This window comes from Mirounga leonina, unplaced genomic scaffold, assembly GCF_011800145.1.
Source record: "Mirounga leonina isolate KUSES-001 unplaced genomic scaffold, KU_Mleo_1.0 Mir_177, whole genome shotgun sequence".
Taxonomy (NCBI): domain Eukaryota; kingdom Metazoa; phylum Chordata; class Mammalia; order Carnivora; family Phocidae; genus Mirounga; species Mirounga leonina.
This window is the reverse complement of record NW_023270459.1, coordinates 619,746-639,605: the sequence shown is the minus strand read 5'-3', so window position 1 is coordinate 639,605 and position 19,860 is coordinate 619,746. Positions and strand designations below refer to the sequence as shown.

Sequence of the window (19,860 nt, the reverse complement as noted above, 5' to 3'; positions counted from 1 at the left end):
GGGACACTAGATTCCCATGTGGACCATAGGGAGGGTGACCTGGCCTGGGGGGGATGTGGGGAAGGATGAAGGCCTGGGAGGAGTCCTGAGGGCCCAAGGGGCAAGAGGAGAGAGAGAAGGAGTGGGGAAGAGAGAGAAGAGAGAGTTCAGGAAGGAGGAAGGGACCCCGAGAAGTCAGGACAAGGGAGCCAGGGGAAGCGCTCAGCGTGGCCACAGAGAGATCACTATGGACACTGACAGGTCAGCTGTGGTGGGAGGGAAACCCCAAATGTTGGGGGGGGTGCTGGGCAAAGGGTGTGCGCCATAGGTATAAATCATTCCTGCCATATTTGGTGGAAATGAAGAGAAACCATGCGCCCCGGAGGTGACCCGAGGGAGGCCAGCTTTAACGGAGAAGGTGCTGGAGTAAGTCAGGGGTGTGGGACAACTCCAGGGCATGGTGGGATGTGAGGACAGTGGATGGGCAGATATGGGGACGTTGGGGGGACACTCAGGACTGGACAGAATGTCTTCTTGGCCCAGCCTGGGGCACTGCAGAGAGACGTGTGGGAGTCTGGAGCTCCTTGGTGGGGGCTTAGGTCCTGTGTGGGGCTGGGGCCCTGGGAGCCGAGGCCCAGCCCTGACAGGAGCTGAGGACCCTGGGACCTAGTCCTAAGAGGCAGCCAGGGACCTGGGGTGGAGGCTCTGAACCCTAGAGCCTGGAGAGCGGACCAGCAGGGGCCTTCCTGGGTGGGGCCGGGGCAGCCGGGGCAGTCAAACCAGCCAGACAGGAAAGCGATCCCCAGGATGTGGAGGTGCTCTTGTCGATGAGAAGATGGCCAGCAGAGGGCAGATGGGTAGCAATTGTTCTGCTCTCTCAGGGACCCCCAGGGAGGTCCTGGTGGGAGGGGTTCCCCCAGGACAGGCAGAGAGGTCTCAGCACAGGGGTCTCGCTCAGAGGCCCTGGGGAATTCTGAATGGCTAGGGCAGGCCCCGTTCCCCCCGGCCCACTGCGAATCTTCCCTGACTCTCTTCAGACCTGGGGTGGCCTGGTGTCTCCCCTCAACACAGGCTCTCCTCAGGCTCAAGTAAGTAGTCCCCCTCCTTGGGGACTTCTTTCCCTGCACCCTCTCCACCCTCCCCTGTACCGCCCCCCCCCCAACGAAACCCAACACAAGGCTACCTCTGGATTATTTTATTCACATGGCTTGGCAAGATACAGGTACTCCTGCCAGGGAGCCGGACATGAGGCCTCCCTGGCCCCGTCCCTGTCTGTCACCCACCTCCCGGCCCTCTGAGGGTTAGTGCTAGTTATCTCACACACAAAACAAAGAGGAGGCGGGGATGGGAAGATGGGAGGGGACTCTCCCTCTGCCCTGGGGCTTCAGACAACTGCAGCCTGAGCCCCCTCCATCCTGGCAGGGCCCGGAGCCCCTGTCTCCGAAAACCCCACGCTGGGCAGCCGGACCCGGAATCCACCCTCTTCCTGGTCCCCGCTCCCACTCCGGGCCTTGGGGCTTAGGGACACCCGGGGGAAGCGGAACTTGGGCGACTTCTCCCCACCAGGAGACTTGGGGGCTGCCTCGCCCTCCTGGCCCCGAGAGGCCTTGGAAGGGGTGGCCAGGCCTACGCGGGGCAAGTGGACCCGGACTCTGCCTCGGCGCCCAGAGGCCCCGTCCCCGCCGCCCTCCTCCTCCTCAGGGCTGGGGGAGCCTTCCCCAGTGACCGCCTCGCTCTGGCTGAAGCCCACTCGGGGCAGCCTGAGTTTGGGGCTCTTGGTCTTCTCACCCTCCTCAAAGCCCTCCTTGGCCCGAACCAGGCCAAACCGGGGCAGCCGCATCTTGAGCTTGTGTCCGGCCTCCCCATCGCCCTCGGCCACCTGGTACTCAGCATGGCTGCCCACGGCGGGTGGCGAGAGCTCCACGTCGGGCAGTGAGAGGTGGAAGGTGCGCTCGGCCCCCGGGGACTGGTCTCCGGGCCCCCCTTCCCTGGCCTCAGCTCTGGCCCCCAGCGTGGGCATCTTCAGCCGCAAGCCACCCTCGCCTGTGGCTGCCTCCCCCACCTGCGCCTCTCGGCCCAGCCCCACGTCCAGCTCAAGCTGGGGCACTGACACAGCGGGCATCTTGAAGACGCCCTCACCTACCAACAGCTCGCCACCTGCCACCTGGGCTCCAGGCAGAGACAAGGTCACCTGAGGCACCTGGACCCTGTAGCCTGCTGTGCCCTCCGCTGACGGGGCTGCACCCTTGACCTGCTGCCCAGCGGTGGTGCCCAGGCCGGCCTCCCCGAAGCCAGGCAGCTCTACCTGGGGCAGGGAGATGCCCTGGGGCATCCTCAGCGCCCCCTCCTGGCCCTCAGTGCCTGCCGGCCTGGTCACGGACACTTGCGGGCCTGATAGCTGTACCCCACTGACAGCCACCGCCCCCTCAGCCCTCCCTTCCTCCTGGGCCCCCAGCGTGACCAGCTCCACCTCAGGGATCTTAAGCTGCCCAGCCACGGACTCTGGCTTTTCTCCCGGGCTGACACGCCCACCCTGGATTTCAGCTTCCTTCCCTCGAGCCAGCCCAAAGGAGGGCATCTTCAGCTTGGGGATCTTCACCTTCCCATCCCAACCCCAGCCCTTGCCCTCCAGCTCGGCCACCCCTGGCGCTAGTTCTCCCGCCTCAGCGTCCCGGCCTCTGACCCCAAACTTGGGCAGGCCAAACCTGGGCCCCTTGACCTTGACATCAGCCCCCGCCACCTCCACCTTGCCTGTGGGCAGATGGGCATCCAGGCTGAGCTGTGGGATGGACAGATCGAGGGCGGGCAGCAGGCCTGCCTCCCCTGCCCCTTTGGACTCAGCTTCAGTCCCCGCTCGGGCCTTGGGCAGTGAGATGGCGAACTTGGACACCTTCAGCTTGGTGACTCGCCCGGCCCCCTCAGCCTCTGCCTTGGCCACTTTGGGCCCCGAGAGTCCAAACTTGGGCAGGGAGAACTTGGAGGAGGGCTTGACTTTCATCTCCATCACCTCTAGCCGCCCTTCCTCGACTTCCACCATGGGCAGCTGCGGAGTGACGATCTCAACAGAGGGCATCCGGAAGGCCGCTTCCCCGACCCCTGCGGCCGCCCCACGGCCCTCTGCCCGCTCCACCTTGCCCACTTCGGCTGCTGGGACCTGCCCCTCCAGGCTGAGGGCCCGTGGCAGGTCTAGCTCCACGGAGGGCAGTGTGAGAGAGGGGACACCCACACGAGCCTCGGGACCCACCTCCGGCTGCAGACAGGGAAGTGTCACCAGCTTCCCGGAGACCTCAGCCCCTGCCTCGCCTGGCTTGCCTCGCGATGGGGACTCTGCCCTCCCTAGCTTAGGCATGGTCATCTTGGGCATCTTGAAGCCAAATTCCATCCCCTCTGCCCGCTCTGCTTTTAGCTGCACCTCTGGAGCCTTGGGCAGCTTCACCTCGGGCGCCTTCGGAAGATGCACCTCTGGGACCTTGGGCACCTGCATTTCCGGCAGCCGCATCTCCGACACCTTCGGCAGCTGCACCTCTGGGAGGTGGACGTCGGGCACAGCCATCTCGGGCACCTTGGGGAGTTTTATCTCCGGCAGTTTCATCTCGGGGAGCTTCATGTCAGGGACTTTCATCTCTGAGACCTTCGGCAGCTGCACCTCGGGGAGGTGGACGTCGGGCACGGCCATCTCGGGCACCTTGGGGAGCTTCATCTCCGAGACCTTCGGCAGCTGCACCTCGGGGAGCCGCACATCGGGCACGGCCATCTCGGGCATCTTCGGGAGCTTCATCTCGGGGACTTTGGGGAGCTGCACTTCGGGGAGATGCACGTCGGGCACGGCCATCTCGGGCACTTTCGGGAGCTTCACCTCGGGGAGCTTCATCTCGGGGACTTTGGGGAGCTGCACATCGGGGAGCTGCACGTCAGGCACGGCCATCTCGGGCACCTTTGGGAGCTTCATCTCGGGGACTTTCGGCAGCTGCACTTCGGGGAGCCGCACCTCCGGCACGGCCATCTCTGGTACCTTCGGGAGCTTCATCTCTGACACTTTGGGGAGTCCCACCTCTGGGAGTTGCACGTCCGGAAGGGCTGCCTCCGGCACCTTCGGGAGCTTCACCTCAGGAGCCTTCGGGAGCTTCACCTCAGGAGCCTTCGGGAGCTTCACCTCAGGAGCCTTCGGGAGCTTCACCTCAGGCCCCTTGGGCATCCTGACCTCAGGGGCCGAGACCCCAAGGCCAAAGGGCATCTTGATGGTGGGCAGCTTTAGCTTGCTCTCAACAGCAGCTTCGGCGACAGCCGACCGGGGTTCCAGGAGCGAAAGCCCGAAGGTGGGCATCCGAAGTCTAGGCCCCTTCACCCTGGCCTCAGGGCTGCCCTTGGCCACCTTGGCCTCAGCGACTTCCTTTGCTCGAGCCCCAAAGCGGGGGAAACTGAGGCGGGGCATCTTCAGGGCCACCTCAGGTGCCTCTCCTCGGGCCTCCACCCCCACACCCGGCAAGGCCAGGTCCACCCCTACGACAGGTGCCACCACATCCAGGGTGGGCACCGTCACTGCCGCAGCCCCTTCCCGGGTCTCCAGGCAGGGAAGTGTGGGCAGAGTGGGTAGCGAGGGCAAGGTGGGCAGCTCCACTTGGGGGACCTGGATCCCTAGGGCCGCGGGCTCCACAGCAGGTGCAGCGGGGGCTCCTAGTCCACGGGTTGGCAGGTGGAGGGCCACCTCTCCCAGCCCCTTGGGGGCGGAGACCTGGGGGACACCCACCTCGGCACCTGGCAGCCGGGGCCCAACCAGCTCCACCTGGGGGGCTGTGAAACGGGCTCCTGCTGCCACCTCGGCCTCCACTTTGGCTTTCCTTGGGGAAGGAACAGCAACAGCCTGCCGGGCCGCCTGGGCCTCTTCCGCCACTTCTCGGACGCGCAGCCGAGGCAGCTGGAGGCGCCGGCGGGTTGGGGCAGCTGGGACGGGACCCTTGGCAGCCTCGGCTTTGAGGCCCCGACGCAGACGGGAGAACTTGGGAAAGGAGAATTCGACGTCAACAGGGGCCAGGTCTGCAGGGGCCCCCAGGGCCCCAGGCACCACCATCTTCTTCTTCTTCACAGGGGACAGACTCTGGATGTTCTGGGGAGAGAGGAGAGATGCGGGAGGCGGTGGGACAGTGGGAGGCTCGGGGAAGACAGGGGGAACCCATCTGGCATTGTGCCAGGCTGGGGATGTGTTGGATGAAGCATCTTGTCCCCAGAAACACCAGCCCCACTTCCTTCCTGTCATTTCAAGATGACTGCCCCTGTAGGGCAAAGACATTCATTTAGAATCTGATAATGAGTCAACAGGAGTGTAGGAACTAGGACCCAAGACTTCTAGGTCCTCATCCAGGATTTCCCCCAATACCTTCATTCTAGAGATGGGGAAACTGAGGCCCAGAAAGGGAAAGAAACTTGCCCAGGGTCGCTCAGCAGTTAAGTGAGCAGCACTCAGGCTTGAACCTGGCCTTCCTGGTTTGGAGTCCCCTGGTTCAGGACCACTGGCAAGCCTAGAGCTGATGCCTCTCCAAAGTGGGTAAAGGCCCTGGTCTGAGATGGGTGGGTCCCCCTCCCCAGGAAGGAGTTTAGGGGTGGAGAATAGGAGGTAGAGGGTGGGATTAGCGATGGGTTAGTGACAAGACAGAGGGCAAGGCTGGCCCACGGTGTGGAGGAGTAGGGCTCACGGCGGAGAGACTGGATCGCTGGGGCAGTCCAGAGCCGGGGCCGGGCTAAGCACGCGTACCAGCTTGGCCACCTTGGCCCGTGGGCCCTTGATCTCGTAGCCAGCCACGGTGCCAGGCCGCAGCGCCAGGTCCCCAGTGGGCACAGTGCGCTTCAGGCAGAAGGAGACCTTGTAAGGCTCGGCACATTGCAGCAGGCGTAGCGCGTCCTCGTACTTGAAGTTCTCGAAGAACACACGGGCGCTGAGCAGCTGGTCTCCTGCAGGCAAGGCGGAGGTGGGCAGGGCGTGGGCATCTCCTGGCTCCACCCAGGCCTGGTTCCACCCACTTCCCTGGAGCGAGCTCAGAGAGGCCCCGCCCCAAACTAAGGCCCCTCCTATTCCCCTGCCCCCACCCCCAGCACAGACTTGAGAAGCAAAGTTCCTCCCAGTTTGAGGTCCAGATACCCTAGGGTGAAGCCCCACCCCATGGCCTTAGCCCCGCCCCGGCTGAGCAAAGCCACACCCATTCAAGCCACGCCCATTGCCTTTCCACTTCCCTTCCCCATTCTCACATTTTATTTTATTTTATTTTTAAAGATTTTATTCGCAGGGAGCCCGACTCAGGCTCAATCCCAAGACCTTGGGATCATGACCTGAGCCCAAGGCAGACACTTACCGACTGAGCCACTCAGGCACCCACCATTCTCACATTTTAGACACTGATTTTGTTTCCTTTACTGAGAGGACAGAATCAGAACTTCCAGAAACTCCCACGCCATTACTCACCCCCCTGCTCCTGTGGCTATTTACTCTACTCTTCACCTATTCCTAAGAATGAACCGTGCCCACTTCTACCTCAGGTCAGCCTTTCCACTGCCTTCTCAGGGGACATCCTGTAGCAGTTCTCCCCTCTCTCCCCACATCACCAATTTGTCCCTCTCCTATGTTATTCCCATCAGCATACACGTACCCTTATTTGTCCCATAGGAAAAGCTGTCTTGACCTCACTCCTAGAGCTCCTGATCCATTTTTCTGTTCACCTTAACGGCAAATGCATTGAGTTGTCTAGCTGCCTTACCTCCACTTCTCCAATCACACTTCTGACACCCCTTTCCAGAACCTTGAATGGCTTCTCTCAAGGTCCCATACCTCTGTGTAGCTAAGTCCAATGATCAAGTCCCAGACTTCACCTGAGGGGACCTCATAGCCTTTGACCTAACGTCACTCTCTCTCCTTCATCCACTTGTCTGGCTTGGCTTCCAGGATGCCACACAACCTCTAGAACCTCCTGGAGGTTTCTTCTCAGCCTCCCCATCTCCTGGATCTCTTAATGACACACTGTCCCAGAGTTCAGGCCTTGGACCCCTTCTCATCTCCATGCTACACTCACCCTCTAAGGAAGCTCATCCAGATTACGGTTTAAAGACCATAAATTGGGGGTGTGTGTGGAGGGATGGGTTAGCCCGGTGATGGGTATTAAGGAGGGCACGTACTGCATGGAGCACTGGGTGTCATACAAAAACAATGAATCGTGGATCACTACATCAAAAACTAATGATGTATTGTATGGTGACTAACATAACATAATAATAATAATAAAAAAAGACCATAAATGGGCTGACAACTCCCAAGTGTATCTCTCCAGCCTAGCACTCTCCCAGCCATTCTAGACTCATATATCCATTTAGCCCTCCACACCTTCACCTTGGCCTCCAACAGATACCCCTCACTTGACAGATCCAAACTGTACTCCTGGTCTTACTCCAAACAAGCTCCAGCCCCAGCGTTGCCCATTTGTGGAACCAACAACTCCATCCTCAGGTCAAGAATCCCTGGACACATCCTTGACCCTTCTCTTTTCATCGCTCCCCATATCCAGTCCTGAAGACTCCTCCTTCAAAATATATCCAGTATCCAAACCTTTCTCTTCATGTCCATTAACACTGTTTTGGTCCTGAGCATCACCACCTCTTACCTGGATAATCAGAGTAGCCTCTATGTGTGTGTATATATATATACACATTATATATAATGTGTATATATATAAAAAATATATATATATTTATTTATTTAAAGTGATCTCGGGACACCTGGGTGGCTCAGTTGGTTAAGCATCTGCCTTTGGCTCAGGTCATGATCCCAGGGTCCTGGCATCAAGCCCTGAGTTGGGCTCCCTGCTCAGTGGGGTGTCTGCTTCTCCCTCTTCCTCCCCTCCTCCCCCCACCCCTGCTAGTTCTCACTCTCTCTCAAATAAATTTTTAAAATAATAATAATAATAATAAAACCCCAATCTCTACACCGAACATGGGGCTCAAACTCACGACCCCGAGGTCAAGAGTCTCATGCTCTACTGACTGAGCCAGCCAGGGACCCCCGGAGTAGCCTCCCTGCTCCCCACCCTGGCCCTTTCAGTTCAGTGTACTGCTAATACAGCATGCTGTCCAACACAGCCAATTCATGTGCCCCCTCCACTCACTCACAACGCTCCCAGATTAAAAGTCAAAATCCTCACCATGGCCTATAAAGCCCTCTGAAAACTGCCCTTTCCTTACCCCTCGGGCCTCATCTCTTCCTCTCTTCCTCTCTAACTCTACTGCATCCACACTGGCTCCCTTGCTCTTCATCAAGTTAGGCACACCCCAACCTTGGGGCATTTGCACTGGCTGTTCTCTCTGCATGGAATGCTCTTCCAGATGGCCCTATAGCTCACTCCCTGCCCTCCACTAGGCCTTTCCTCCCTTCCTGGCTCACCATATTTAAAAATACAACTGTCCTACAGGCACGCATAGCACACAATGCCTTCTAATTTACTATGTATTTTACATATTTTGCTCAAATCTCTCTCTTCCTACTAGAAGGTAAGCTCCATAAGTGCAGAGAGTGTTGTCTGTTTTGTTCACTGCAGTAGCCCAAACACCTAGAATAATATCTGAAAATAGAAGGCACTTAGTAAATAGTTGTTGCATGAATAAATCACATCGGCCTCATCCATGTCACCTAAAATATCCCTTACTTCCTAAAGCTCCCCTCCATACCCCCTCCAAGTTAACTCCACCTCTTTTCTCCAGCCCCAACAACAAAAATAATAACTAGTGCTTAAATAGTGCTTACTGCGTGTCACTTAGCTATGCACCAAGTGTTTTCAAATACTGACTCATTTAATCCACGTAATAACCCTGCGAGGTGCGTACTAAGATTATTCCCATTTTCGAGATGAATAAACCAAGGCACAGAAGATCACAAGCTAGTAAACTGCAGATCTGGGAGTCAAACCGACACAATGAACCTCCAGAGCCCGCACTGAGCCACTGCAAGGCCGACACACAAAGCCCCGCCCCAAGCCATTCTCCCCGCCTCCTGGGGGCTGGCCACGCCCGGGACGGGGGCGGTTCCTAACCCTGCCGCCTCGGAAAGGCCCCGCCCCGTGCTTCCGCCCCGCCCACCTTCCTGCAGGCTGAGGCTCCTGGCCGCGGGCGAATCCTCTCGAAGCGCACGGACAAAGATTCCCTCCTTGCCGCCGCCTGCTACGTTGATGCCGCTGACCCCGGTCTGCGCCTCGGTCTCCACGATGATCTCCACCAACTCCGCCCGCCTCAGCTCCTGCGGAGGGCAGCGAGAGGCCGCCATGGGGCGCTAGGGCCGGACCTCGCCCAGAGCCCGGCATCGCGCTTAAAAGCGGCTCTTAAACGGGTCCTCCAGTTACACGCCCCCCCCCGAGCGCGGCTCAGGCCGGCCGTGCGGGCCCACCCACTCCGGCATCTTCCCTTTAAAGAAGCGCGAGGGCCGCCTGCTCTCTCGCACCCGCTGCCCGGCTCAACGGTTCCGTCCACTCTTGGGCCGGCAGGAGCCCCGGGGCCGCCGTCGAAGGGGCGGGGCGAGGGGCGGGGTTGTAGAGGAGGGGCGGGGTAGCGAGGCCAGAGGGAACCGGAGTCGTGAGTGAGGGGCGGGGCTAGGGGTGTGGCGTGGGATCCGACCGCTCTCGCGTATAGAGCTCAGGCCACGGAGGAGGGGCCAAAAATCTGAGAGGGGTGTGGCTAGAGAGTAATACGTGGAGGTAAGCCAGGGACACGTATTCTAAGGGTGGGTTTGAGGTATGGGAAACGGCCTTAATAAACAGCCGAACAAGGGGTGGAGTGAGGATGGGATTCCGAGGAAGGGGCTGGACCTTTAAGTGGTGCAGGATGGAGGGGTGAGGGTGAGACGGGGCTCTTTGGAGGCTTGAACGTGTGTGAGACTGTGCCCTATTGTGGACTCTGGGAACCCAAAACCTGCACAACGCCTTTGGGAGAGGGAATCCAGTGAAGGGGGTGCGTGGGTAACGAGTGGTGGACCAGCAGACGTGGCATTCCTGGTATTTACTGTAAATGGTGCTGCCCTGGCCCAGCAGCGCCCTCCGGGATTCACATCCGGGGCTTAGAAAAGGCCGTGAGAGACCTCAGTTCCACAACCGTCTAGGAACGCAATCTGCTGTGTGTCTCTGGGGGGAGAACTTTGCCCTCTCTGGGCCCATTTCCCTACTGTAAAGTTGGGGGACATGGGTGTACCGGAAGGAGTGCCTGTGAGCTGAGACCTGAAGCAACAGGGATCCGAGAGGATGCTGTAATGGGCAGGGCATCAGGGCTGACATAGACTGGAGTTGAGCCAGGTCTTGGAGAGGGTTAGGGAAGCAGGTCTAGGCCCGCAGTGGCCCTGGGACTAGAGGGCTGGGAGGAGCATGGTGAGAAGAGGTGAGAACAGTTGTGGTAGGGGCAGCAGGAAACAGCAGGACCATCACCACCACCCTGAGACCCTGGGCTAAGGATTTTATGTACAGCATCTCATTTCATCCTCCCCACAGCTTGGACAGACACAAAGGAAGATGCAAAGGCAAAGAGAAGCAGAGTGATTTGCCTAACGCCACACAGCAGAGTTAAGCAGCTGGGCCTAAACCCCCAGTCTGTGACCTCAGAGCCCATAGGCCTACCTGGAAGCAGTGACCTCCTTGCACTTTACCCCCTGCCTGCCACCCCTCAGCCTCCGCTCGGCTCCCGGAAAAGTGGACCCGCTCTGTGCCTAGCATCCGGTAGGAAGCAGTCTGTGTGGGTCCTCTAGCTCCGTACCAGTGACCCTTGTCCCATTTCACCAATGGGAAAACAGGGTTTGAGAGGTCAGGTCCCCTGTTTGGAGCTGTGCAGTTGAAGTGGTAGGGTTGGCATTTAAGCCCATGGGCTCAAAGCTCAGGTATTTAACCCCCATACCATCCTACCTCTTCCAATGAAAGGTTTCTGCCTGATTTTCTTTAGCTTGTTATTAATATAACTCCACTATGCCCCCAGTGAATTTGCCGCTTTGACTCTTAGTCTGTACCAGGCACTGTGCTAAGCACGTTCCCTATGTTAAAATTCTTTTCCTCCCGGTGACCTATGAAATAAGCGCTGTTGCTATTTCCATTTCACAGATGGGGAGACTGAGGCACGGAGAAACCAGGAAGTGTCTTCTTGCTGCCTCAGTCTGTGTCCCCCACCCGGGCCTCCCCAAGTTCCCCTTGCAGAGCATGTGGGCTGCTCACCTCAGCGCTCCGGCTCCTGGCCTCCATGGCGCTGCTGGGAGTCACCCGGGCCCCAGGCTCCTGCGTCCTCTCTCCCTTCTGCTGCAGAACCAGCTTCAGTTCTGCATGGAGCCGCTGTCTGTGAGCCTGTGGGGGACCGGGAGGGAGGCTTGAGGCCAGGAGAGGATGCGAGGAGGAGGCCGGGCGTGGAGGGGAGAGGCCAAGATGGGTATCAGAAGGGGAGAAGGGCCCTCCACCCCTGTCCTCTCACCGCTGCCTGGGCACGGGCACCCCCTCCTAACAGGAGCCCAGCCTGGGGTACCGCACAGCCGTCTGCGGGGCTCACGCCCTTCCTCTGGGGTCTTGCTGCCTGCCAAGAAGAGACCAGGGCATGAGGTTCCAAGCAGGCCAGGGAGGGGCGGGAGGGGCGGGGAGGGGCACGTGGCCCCGGCCAATGCTCACCTCAGGGTCACCTCCAGCTCCTTGGGCCTCCTGGGTCCGGGGCTCTAAGAAGAACGTGAGCATTACCATCAGCTAACCCCATCCACTGCTTCCTGAGGGCCTGACCCTTCCTGCGCTCTGTCAGTTTCCTATCCCCATAGTGCAGCGGGGCAAATTGAGGCCGAGAAGACCTTTATTGGACAACAAACAGTAAAGTAAAGCCAGAGCTGACTCCTAGGACTGCCTGACAGCAGAGGCCCTGCGCCAACCACCTGGGTCGACGGAGAGAGCCAAATTCACTATAAAACAATCCTAACCACTCCCATGTCCTCCCTGTGGGCCAATCACCTCACCTCTCTCGGCCTCAGCTTCCTCATCTGTTAAATGGGGAGAAGGAAAGCACCTACCGCGTCAAATAAGTGAGTAAATACAAAATGCTGGGTACATGGAGGGGCTTCAGAAGCCCTATTATTATTACTAAGAACTTCCTGTGGTCCTGATCTTGTGACAAATGTCCCACAGGGGTCATTCATTGCCCATAAACCTCAGAACACTCTTGTGAGGTCAATACAGTTATCGAGCCCATAATAGAGAAGTTACTGAGCCCATTATAGAGAAGACACCTGAGGCTGGGAGAAGAGCAGCCACAAATGGTCACGAGGGGCTGAGCCAGGACTTGAACTCATCTGAGAGTTCCAGACTCTTCTACGGAAGATGATAACTAATGGTTACTGAGGGGTTATTCGTCAGTCCTGTGCTCCGCCTCCTCTCTGCAGAAAACCCATAGCCCCTCAGAGAGGCCAAGAACCTCGCATAAAGTCACACAGCCCAGTGAGAAGGAGGCAGAACTGGGATTCCCAGGCAGCCTCCCCAACAGGCCCTTCTGGGGAAAAGGGAATGGATACCGTCTCTCCAGCCCCCCACCCCCAGCCGACTCTGGCCTTGTCCTCCCTGCCCCCACCTGGCATGCCAACCCGCCAACCCCCACTCTACAGGGAAAGGTCAGACCTCACGCGGCACATTCCCTCAAACAATGGCCCATCTGCTGTGCCCAGTCACATTCCGCCCCTGCCCACCCACCCCCAGCCGCACAATGGCCCTTCATAGCCCACCACTGGCCAGGATAGAGGACACAGGGACCCTCAATGGTCCAGCTGTACCCACTCCACTGCCAGGGACCCCACAGTAGCAGGGGGCTCCTCTCTGGCCCTCCTAGGAGTCCTGGTTTCTGTGGCTTTCGCCAGCCTCCCCTCTGAGCCCTCAGCTGCTCCAGGTCAGGTGGGCTCCCACATCTGTGGCATTTCCTCCAAACTGGCCCCAGTGCCGGCCCCCATGGGTCTCTGAATCGCCCTGAATGTGGTGGCTGTTTTAGGTTTGGAAACTGAGGCTCAGAGAGGGGAAGTGACCTGTCTGGGGTCACCCAGCCAAGCCCCTGCCCTTGACCCCAACTCTGGACCTGAACTTGCATTCGTGGCTCTGAGCTCTGCGGGATCCCCAAGCAGCAAAACAACCAGGGCAGGGGATGGGCTGGGAAGGGAGGTGGGGATTGGGGATGCCCCAAACAGGCATCCCTGGGCTGGACAGGCACTTTATAGATGTGGCCTCAGTACCCCATTTTATGGTGAATAAATGAGGGTTAAGCTATCACAGTGACAGAGTCGGCACTTGAACCCAGATCCGAAAAACTGAGTCGCTGACACCACGCAGCATCCTGAGCTGGAGGTGGGAGAGCCTGGTACTTGCAGGGGTAGTGGAGATGGAGGGGAGGCTCTCCTAGTCTGCCAGCTCCCTGTTTCAGGCCAGGGCGGTGAGGGTCACACCCAGAGGCTGGCACAGGAAGCTTAGCCAGGGCAGGAGCAAGAGACAGTGCCCTCCTCCCTCATCCCTGCCCAGGGCAGCCGCCCAGCCCAGGTTATATTTAGCCCATCTGTGCCCTTCCTGAACCACATACCCAGCTCCTGGGGTGGGGTGGGGGTGGCTTCGGAAGGAAGCCCCCCCCCTACGGCCCGGGCACTCTCTGTTCCCAGCTCTGCCCATCCCACTAGGTGGGGTGGGTTGGAGGGGGGAAGTGGGGGAAAGTTCCTGGGGGTCCCTGGCTGTGTTAGAGGAAGATCTTCTAAAGGGGTTCCCCTGGTGACTGAAGGCCAGGCAGGACCCTCCAGATGCCAACAGCCATTCTTGAGTGGTTCTTGTGGCACTGCCCTGGTACATTCCTCAGCTTCCAGAATTTTCCGAGTCCCCATTTCTTGAGCACTTCCTATGTGCAAAGATCCTGGCCTACCTTGTCTCATTACATCCTCACAATACCTCCCTGAGGAAGGTTCGCCTGAGATTCCCATTAAGATGCCACTGATGCCCTTCAGAGCAGGTTGGGGTGAGGGCCTGTCATTTGGGCCCTGGGCCCTTCAGCTGAGCTGGGCCTGCTGGAAGAATCCTCCAGTTGGCACCCTCTTCTCCCCATGGCTGGTGCCAATCCCATTTAGGATCTCTCCCCGTCTAGAGCTTCAGCTTCCCCAACTGCCAGCGATCGGGTGCTCTCAGCAGTGGGAATGAGGAGTGGACCCAACTCGTCTGGGCACCTAGACCTGTCTAGGGGGAGGCACTCCGGCAGTGGCCTCCCAGCGGCCTCAGTCCGTCCCTGCTCCAGCACCTCTCAGGTTTGAACACCTGGGCGAGGTATTTCACCTCTCAGGGACATCGGAGCCAGCGATGAGTGGCTTTGAGGATTCACAAAATAACAGCAGGTGCTTAGAATAGTCCCAGTATATAGTAAGCGCTCAAGTAATGCATGATAGTCTCAAGTGACAGCGATTGGAGGGGGGGCTCTACATCTCAAAGTGTCTCATATCCAGCTTTTGCTCACCGGTGGCCCCACTTTCTCTCTTACCCAAGGGGAGCTCTGGGTGAGGGACAAAATCCAGCTCAGGCACTGGCCTCCTACCACCAAGCTCAGTCCTGCCTCCCCAGATCCCTATCCCAAGCACCAAAAAGCTTGCCCCAGCCTAGGCATCCTGCCCCAGCTCTTCGGAAGCAGCAACTCATCTACTCTCGTACCAGCCCTGTGAGGTGGCCCCCATCAGCCCATTTCACAGATGGGAAAGCAGAGGGACAAAGGGTGCAGTATCCTGCCCAAGACTGCATAACCAGAAAGAGGGGAACCTTGGGATTTGAACCCAGGGTCTGGCTCCGAAGTCTGTGCCTTTAACTCCTATACCACACTGCCTCCTGAGCCCCCAGGGATCCTCCCAGCACCTCCCAGCGCCTCCCAGGACCCTGGGTCTCATTCCCACGGTTTCTCAGCCTGGCCAAGGATCGGGTAAGACCGGCTGATCTCTTACCACTAGGCCTCCAGACACCTCGAGAGCTCCCGGTCATCTGCTCAGCCCCAGCCCCAGGCTTGGGGGGGAAAAGGAATGGGGAGGGGGAGGAGGGGGGGAGACCCCCAGCCATTGGCTGCCGAGGCATGACATCACCAGGGAGTGGGTGGTGGGGAAACAAACATCCCCCTCTCCCAGCTACATCCACCGGCAAAGGGGGTGGGGAGCCGTAAGACGGAAGGGACAGCCGCTGCCCTTGCCTGGGCTGAGACCTCCACCGGGAGCCTCGGTCCAGGGACCTGCACATTGCTGCCACCACTTGGAGGCTAAGCACCCGACTAGCATTATTTCCTGGCTTCCAGACCCAGGCACGGGCCCCGCTGGCTCCTGGGGCCCCTAAAATAAACTCCTTCCGCCGCCTCTTTTCGGTCATTTTGGATTCAAATCCCAGCCCAGTCACCTGCTGGATGAATGACAGCATCTTTCTGAGCCTCATTTTCTTCATCTCTAAAACAGGGATAATAAACGTGCCCACCTCCTGGGGTTGTCAGAAAGATGAGATGAGTTAAAAGAGGCTAAAAGCCTGGCATCAAGTGAGTGCCACTTATAAGTGTTTTGCATTATTCACAGAAATTAGGGGGCTGGCTACACTGGTCATGGGGAGGAGGGCTTTGGGTCTGAGTGAGACTGGGCACAGAGGAACCCCACTTCTCTGTTTAATGGAGTTTCCCTGTTGGCGGGACACCTATCATGTGCTAAGTACTGTGCTGGGCACCCTAAGCTCTGCTCCCAGAATCCAGGGTGCAAGGTGAGCACATTACACCCGGTATTTAGCTACACGACCAGGAAGTGGTGGAGCTGGGGTCCAACCCCACTTCTGCTGGGCCCTGGAGACCCTGCAACTCTCTTCTGTCCTCTTCATATAACACACAAGGAGGCTCAGAGATGGTGACACCCAAGGTCACCCACCGCAAGTCATTGGTAGCAACAGGCTTTGAACCCAGACCTGCCCAACTCCCAAAGCAAGACCACCAGGCCTCACCCTGATCCCCTGGCCCCCAACCCCAGCCTGCCCTGACTCACCAGACCCCGGGGGGCGGCACAGAGAGCACAAGTACCCCCACATGCCCCTGGCGCCCACCCGGCCCGCTGGTTCCGATGCTCCCGGCTCTCTGAGCCCCGGCCTGGGGCCAGGGCTGGGATGAAACCCGGGATTACCCCCAAAGCGCACGTCAGCAGCTTCTTTCCCATTGTCCAGCTAGACACGGCCATCAGGCCTTCACCTCAGTTGTCAAACTCGCTCCTCACACCAGCCCCCTGGCCCCTCGGTGGGCCTGTACCCCACCCCACACCGAGAGTTTGGGGCCTACTCCCGAGGGCGTAGGGGACCAGGAGCAGGTTGGCAGGATCCCAGAATGCTAGGGGCCTCCCCCCTTCTCTCCAAAATGCCCCCTGCCCACTCTCAGCCGCCAGGGAAGGCAGGAATGTGCTGAGCTCTGGGAAATGCTTTCCAGGCCTGGCAGCCGCCAAGGGTTGGGGTGTGGCCAGGACTCCACCAGAATCCTTCTTCTGGGAAGGGTAGAAGGAACAGAGTGATCAGGGCGGCTGATGGGCCTGAGGAGACCCTCACCCCAGCGCACTCTCTCTGTCTCATTGATTCATTCAACCATTCGTGTGTTCGTTTATTCACTCAACAAACACAAGCCCTGGGCGGCAGCCTCTTTGCTGGGCATCGGCAACACCAACAGACCTAAATTTACCGGGGGCAGGGGCAGGCTCAGGGAAAGATTTCTGGAAGACCCGACATCTGAAGTCAAACTGGTTGGTTGAGAAGGAGGGAGCCAGGTAAAAAAAAAAGTGTAGGAAGGGGTTTCCAGGGAAAAGGACAAATGCAGGCAAAGTACCAGAGGGGAGAAAGGGAACGGTCTTTATCCAATGTCAGCAGTCCGTGAGCATCTGGTCTGGTGTCCAACCCTATGCTGGATGGTGCCGAGGACACAGTGTGACTTAGATAGCCTGGGCCTGCTTTCACAGAGTTCACAGTCCAACAGGGAGATAGACCCAGAACGGCCAGGATTGTGATGAGAGAGTCGCAGGCAGAAAAGTCAGGGCCTTGATGGGGGAGCCCAGGAAAGGTGCCTGCTCCAGCCTAGCACGGGAGGTCAGGGAAGGCTTGCTGGAGGAGGAGACATGTGAACTGAGACTTGAGTGACCCACAGGAACCAGGCAAGAGAGGACGGAGAACAGTTTTATGGGCAGAGGGAAAAGCCCATGCAGAGGACCTGAATCCAGAGGGAGCTCAGCACATGTGAAATTTCTAGAAGTTGAGAACTGAGTCCGTGCTCATGGCTGGGTCCGCAGGGCTAAACATGCCATTTCCTCATATCTCCTCCTCATTTATACATTTATTCAGCAGCTATTCGCAGACACCTCTTCTGTATCCACCCCTGTGCTGTGTCACGGCAGTGACCATGACCGTGGCCTCACAAGGCTCACAGTTGGGGGGTGGGGTATGGGGGCAGACATTCAAGAAGTGCTCAGTGAAAGGAGTGCATAATTCACAGTGAGTTAAGCAGTATGAGGGACAGATCTAGGTCTACAAGAGGGGCCTGGCACTCTGGGACCATCAGAAAGGACAGGGAGGGCTTCCTGGAGGAAGTGACATTTGAGCCGGCACCTGAAGGATACATAGGCATTCATGCAAGGCTGCAGGGCAGGTGGTGGATCAATGAGAGTGGGTTTCAAGGCCAGGGAATGGTTTGTGCCCGTGACCCCTTTGAGAAATCAGTGAACGTGAAGGAGTGAGGGGAAACTGAGGGGAGGCCCGTGGTCAGCAGCGCCTGCGAAGAGGGGCTGAGACTTTGTCCTAAGGGCCTTGTGTGCCTTGTGCCTTCAGGAGGGACAGAGTCAGTGGAGTTTGGTTTTTTTGTTTTTTGGTTTTTTTTTTTTTTTTGAGAGAGAATGAGACAGAGAGAGAGAGCATGAGAAGGGGGAGGATCAGAGGGAGAAGCAGACTCCCTGCTCAGCACGGAGTCCGATGCGGGACTCGATCCCGGGACTCCGGGATCATGACCTGAGCCGAAGGCAGTCACTTAACCAACTGAGCCACCCAGGCGCCCCCAGAGTCAGTGGAGTTTTAAGAGTCGAGGGTGGAGGGGCGCCTGGGTGGCTCAGTCGTTAAGCATCTGCCTTCGGCTCACGTCATGATCCCAGGGTCCTGGGATCGAGCCCCGCATCGGGCTCCCTGCTCCGCGGGAAGCCTGCTTCTCCCTATCCCACTCCCCCTGCTTGTGTTCCCTCTCTCGCTGTGTCTCTCTCTGTCAAATAAATAAAATATTTAAAAAAAAAAAAAAAGAGTCGAGGGTGGAAAGTCTGACTACAGGCCAGGCTAGAGTCAGGAAGAAAATCCTCTCTGCTCGGGGTCAGCCAGACAAGGGAGGCTGTTATGCACTCTTCGGTCTCTCTCTGCCTCTCAGAGCGCAGATACCCTTGAACGCAGGCCCCAGAGATTGGGAACAAGCATTCAGCCTTTTGCTATGTCAGCTGCATTTTGTGGTTGCCCTTCAGCGGGTGAAGGAAGCTTCTTTTCCTAGTTTGCTGTTTTGTCACGAAGGGTGTGTGTCTGTCTGTGTGTCTGTGTCTCTCTACCGTGTCCCGTGTTCCTCTCCTTGTCTCTGTCCTCATTCCTTGTCTCTGTCTCTCTCTCCGTGTGTCTGCCTCTCCCTTTCTCTGTCGCTCTCTCTGTGTCTCCGGCTTTCCCTCTCCCGAGGGGGTGTGGCCATGGGCAGTTGAGTTTAGGGGTGGTACCAGTGTTCTGGTTCCGGCCAAGTTCACCTCAGTAAACACAGGACATCCTGTGGGGCCGGGGAAAGAGGTGGAAGCTTGTCCTCAGGGACCACCCTCTCCCACCCACTTGGAGCCAAGTGGCAGCCGGGTCCCCAGCGGCGCAGCCAATATCTCCCTCCCTCCGTCCCATCCTCTCTACCTGCTCCTGCCTCCTAACCTCCCTACCAAGCTCCAGACCCACGGGCCCAGCAATCCGGATGCCTTCTCCTGGTTGTCCCCCTGGAGCCCCTCTCACCCCCTGTGTTCCTCTCTGGCTTCAGCACCAACCCCAGGCCTGCTTGTCCCCCTAGTCACCATCCCAGGGCAGCCCCGCTGTTCCCCCCCTCCCCCAGGTTAGAGCCCTGGGCCTCGTCCTAGGCCCCTGCCCCATTGAGGCTCATCAATCCCAGAGCCTGTCCTCTTGGCTTGCCAAGCGCCTCTCCCTGTCCTCCCAACCACCCTGCCACGGGCGTGGTGTCCCTTCCCAGCCTCCCCTCAGGGCTCCCACCTCATCCACGTGGCAGCCAGAGGGATCCCTGCACTTCGTGACTCCCTCGTGCCTTAGCAGTAAAGTCCCTCCCCCGGGGCCCCTTGTGCGCTGGCCCCCCCGCAGACCCTTCCAGCCTCATCACTTGCCTCACTGCTCCTCCCTCTTTCCAGCCAAACCCAGAGCTTCCAGATCCCTGAAAACGTTGTAAAGTCCCTCTTGTCCTAGCTCTTGCTTATGCTCTTCCCTCTGCTTAGAACACCCCCCTTCCCCCAGAACCACAGCCCTTGGAGGTGGGCACTGTTGCTGTTCCAGTTTACAGATGAGCTCCCCGAGGCCCAGAGAAGTGAAGTGCCTTGCCTAGGGTCACACAGAATGGCAAAGCAGAGGTTCAAAGGCGGGTGAAGCACCACCTCTGCTCAAAGGCTCATTGGGTCAATAATCATTGCCAAAATGATTTCCGCACTGGGATTGTAGGCGCTCCGTAAATGTTCATTCAATGCGTGAATGGGACAGTGTTGGAAGGCGAGCCTTGGAAGGGGCAGAGTTCAGATCTCAGAGGACTGAGATAGATTCTGAGGGCTTGGAGCCGAGGAGAGACGTGGTCAGGTTCGCC

The 19,860-nt window shown here is 58.4% G+C and overlaps 1 protein-coding gene across 1 annotated transcript; it reads right to left on the bottom strand.

The window, feature by feature from the left end:
* Window positions 1–1,162: 1,162 nt before the first annotated feature.
* Window positions 1,163–9,493, bottom strand: PRX (periaxin). Its single transcript, XM_035023339.1, has 3 exons — window positions 9,091–9,493; window positions 5,729–5,925; window positions 1,163–5,083 (listed from the first exon to the last, which is right to left on the bottom strand). The coding sequence occupies exons 1-3, from the start codon at window positions 9,272–9,274 to the stop codon at window positions 1,364–1,366; spliced, it is 4,101 nt and encodes a 1,366-aa protein (XP_034879230.1). The 5' UTR covers window positions 9,275–9,493; the 3' UTR covers window positions 1,163–1,363.
* Window positions 9,494–19,860: the final 10,367 nt, after the last annotated feature.

Bases quoted from the DNA above. Each gene is read 5' to 3' on its own strand.
- PRX (XM_035023339.1), bottom strand. From the start codon at position 9,274: ATGGCGGCCTCTCGCTGCCCTCCGCAGGAGCTGAGGCGGGCGGAGTTG. The intron at 5,926-9,090 runs GTGGGCGGGGCG...CCTTGCCTGCAG, and splicing joins GAGCCTCAGCCTGCAGGAAG to GAGACCAGCTGCTCAGCGCC. The intron at 5,084-5,728 runs GTACGCGTGCTT...CTCTCTCCCCAG, and splicing joins GGGCCAAGGTGGCCAAGCTG to AACATCCAGAGTCTGTCCCC.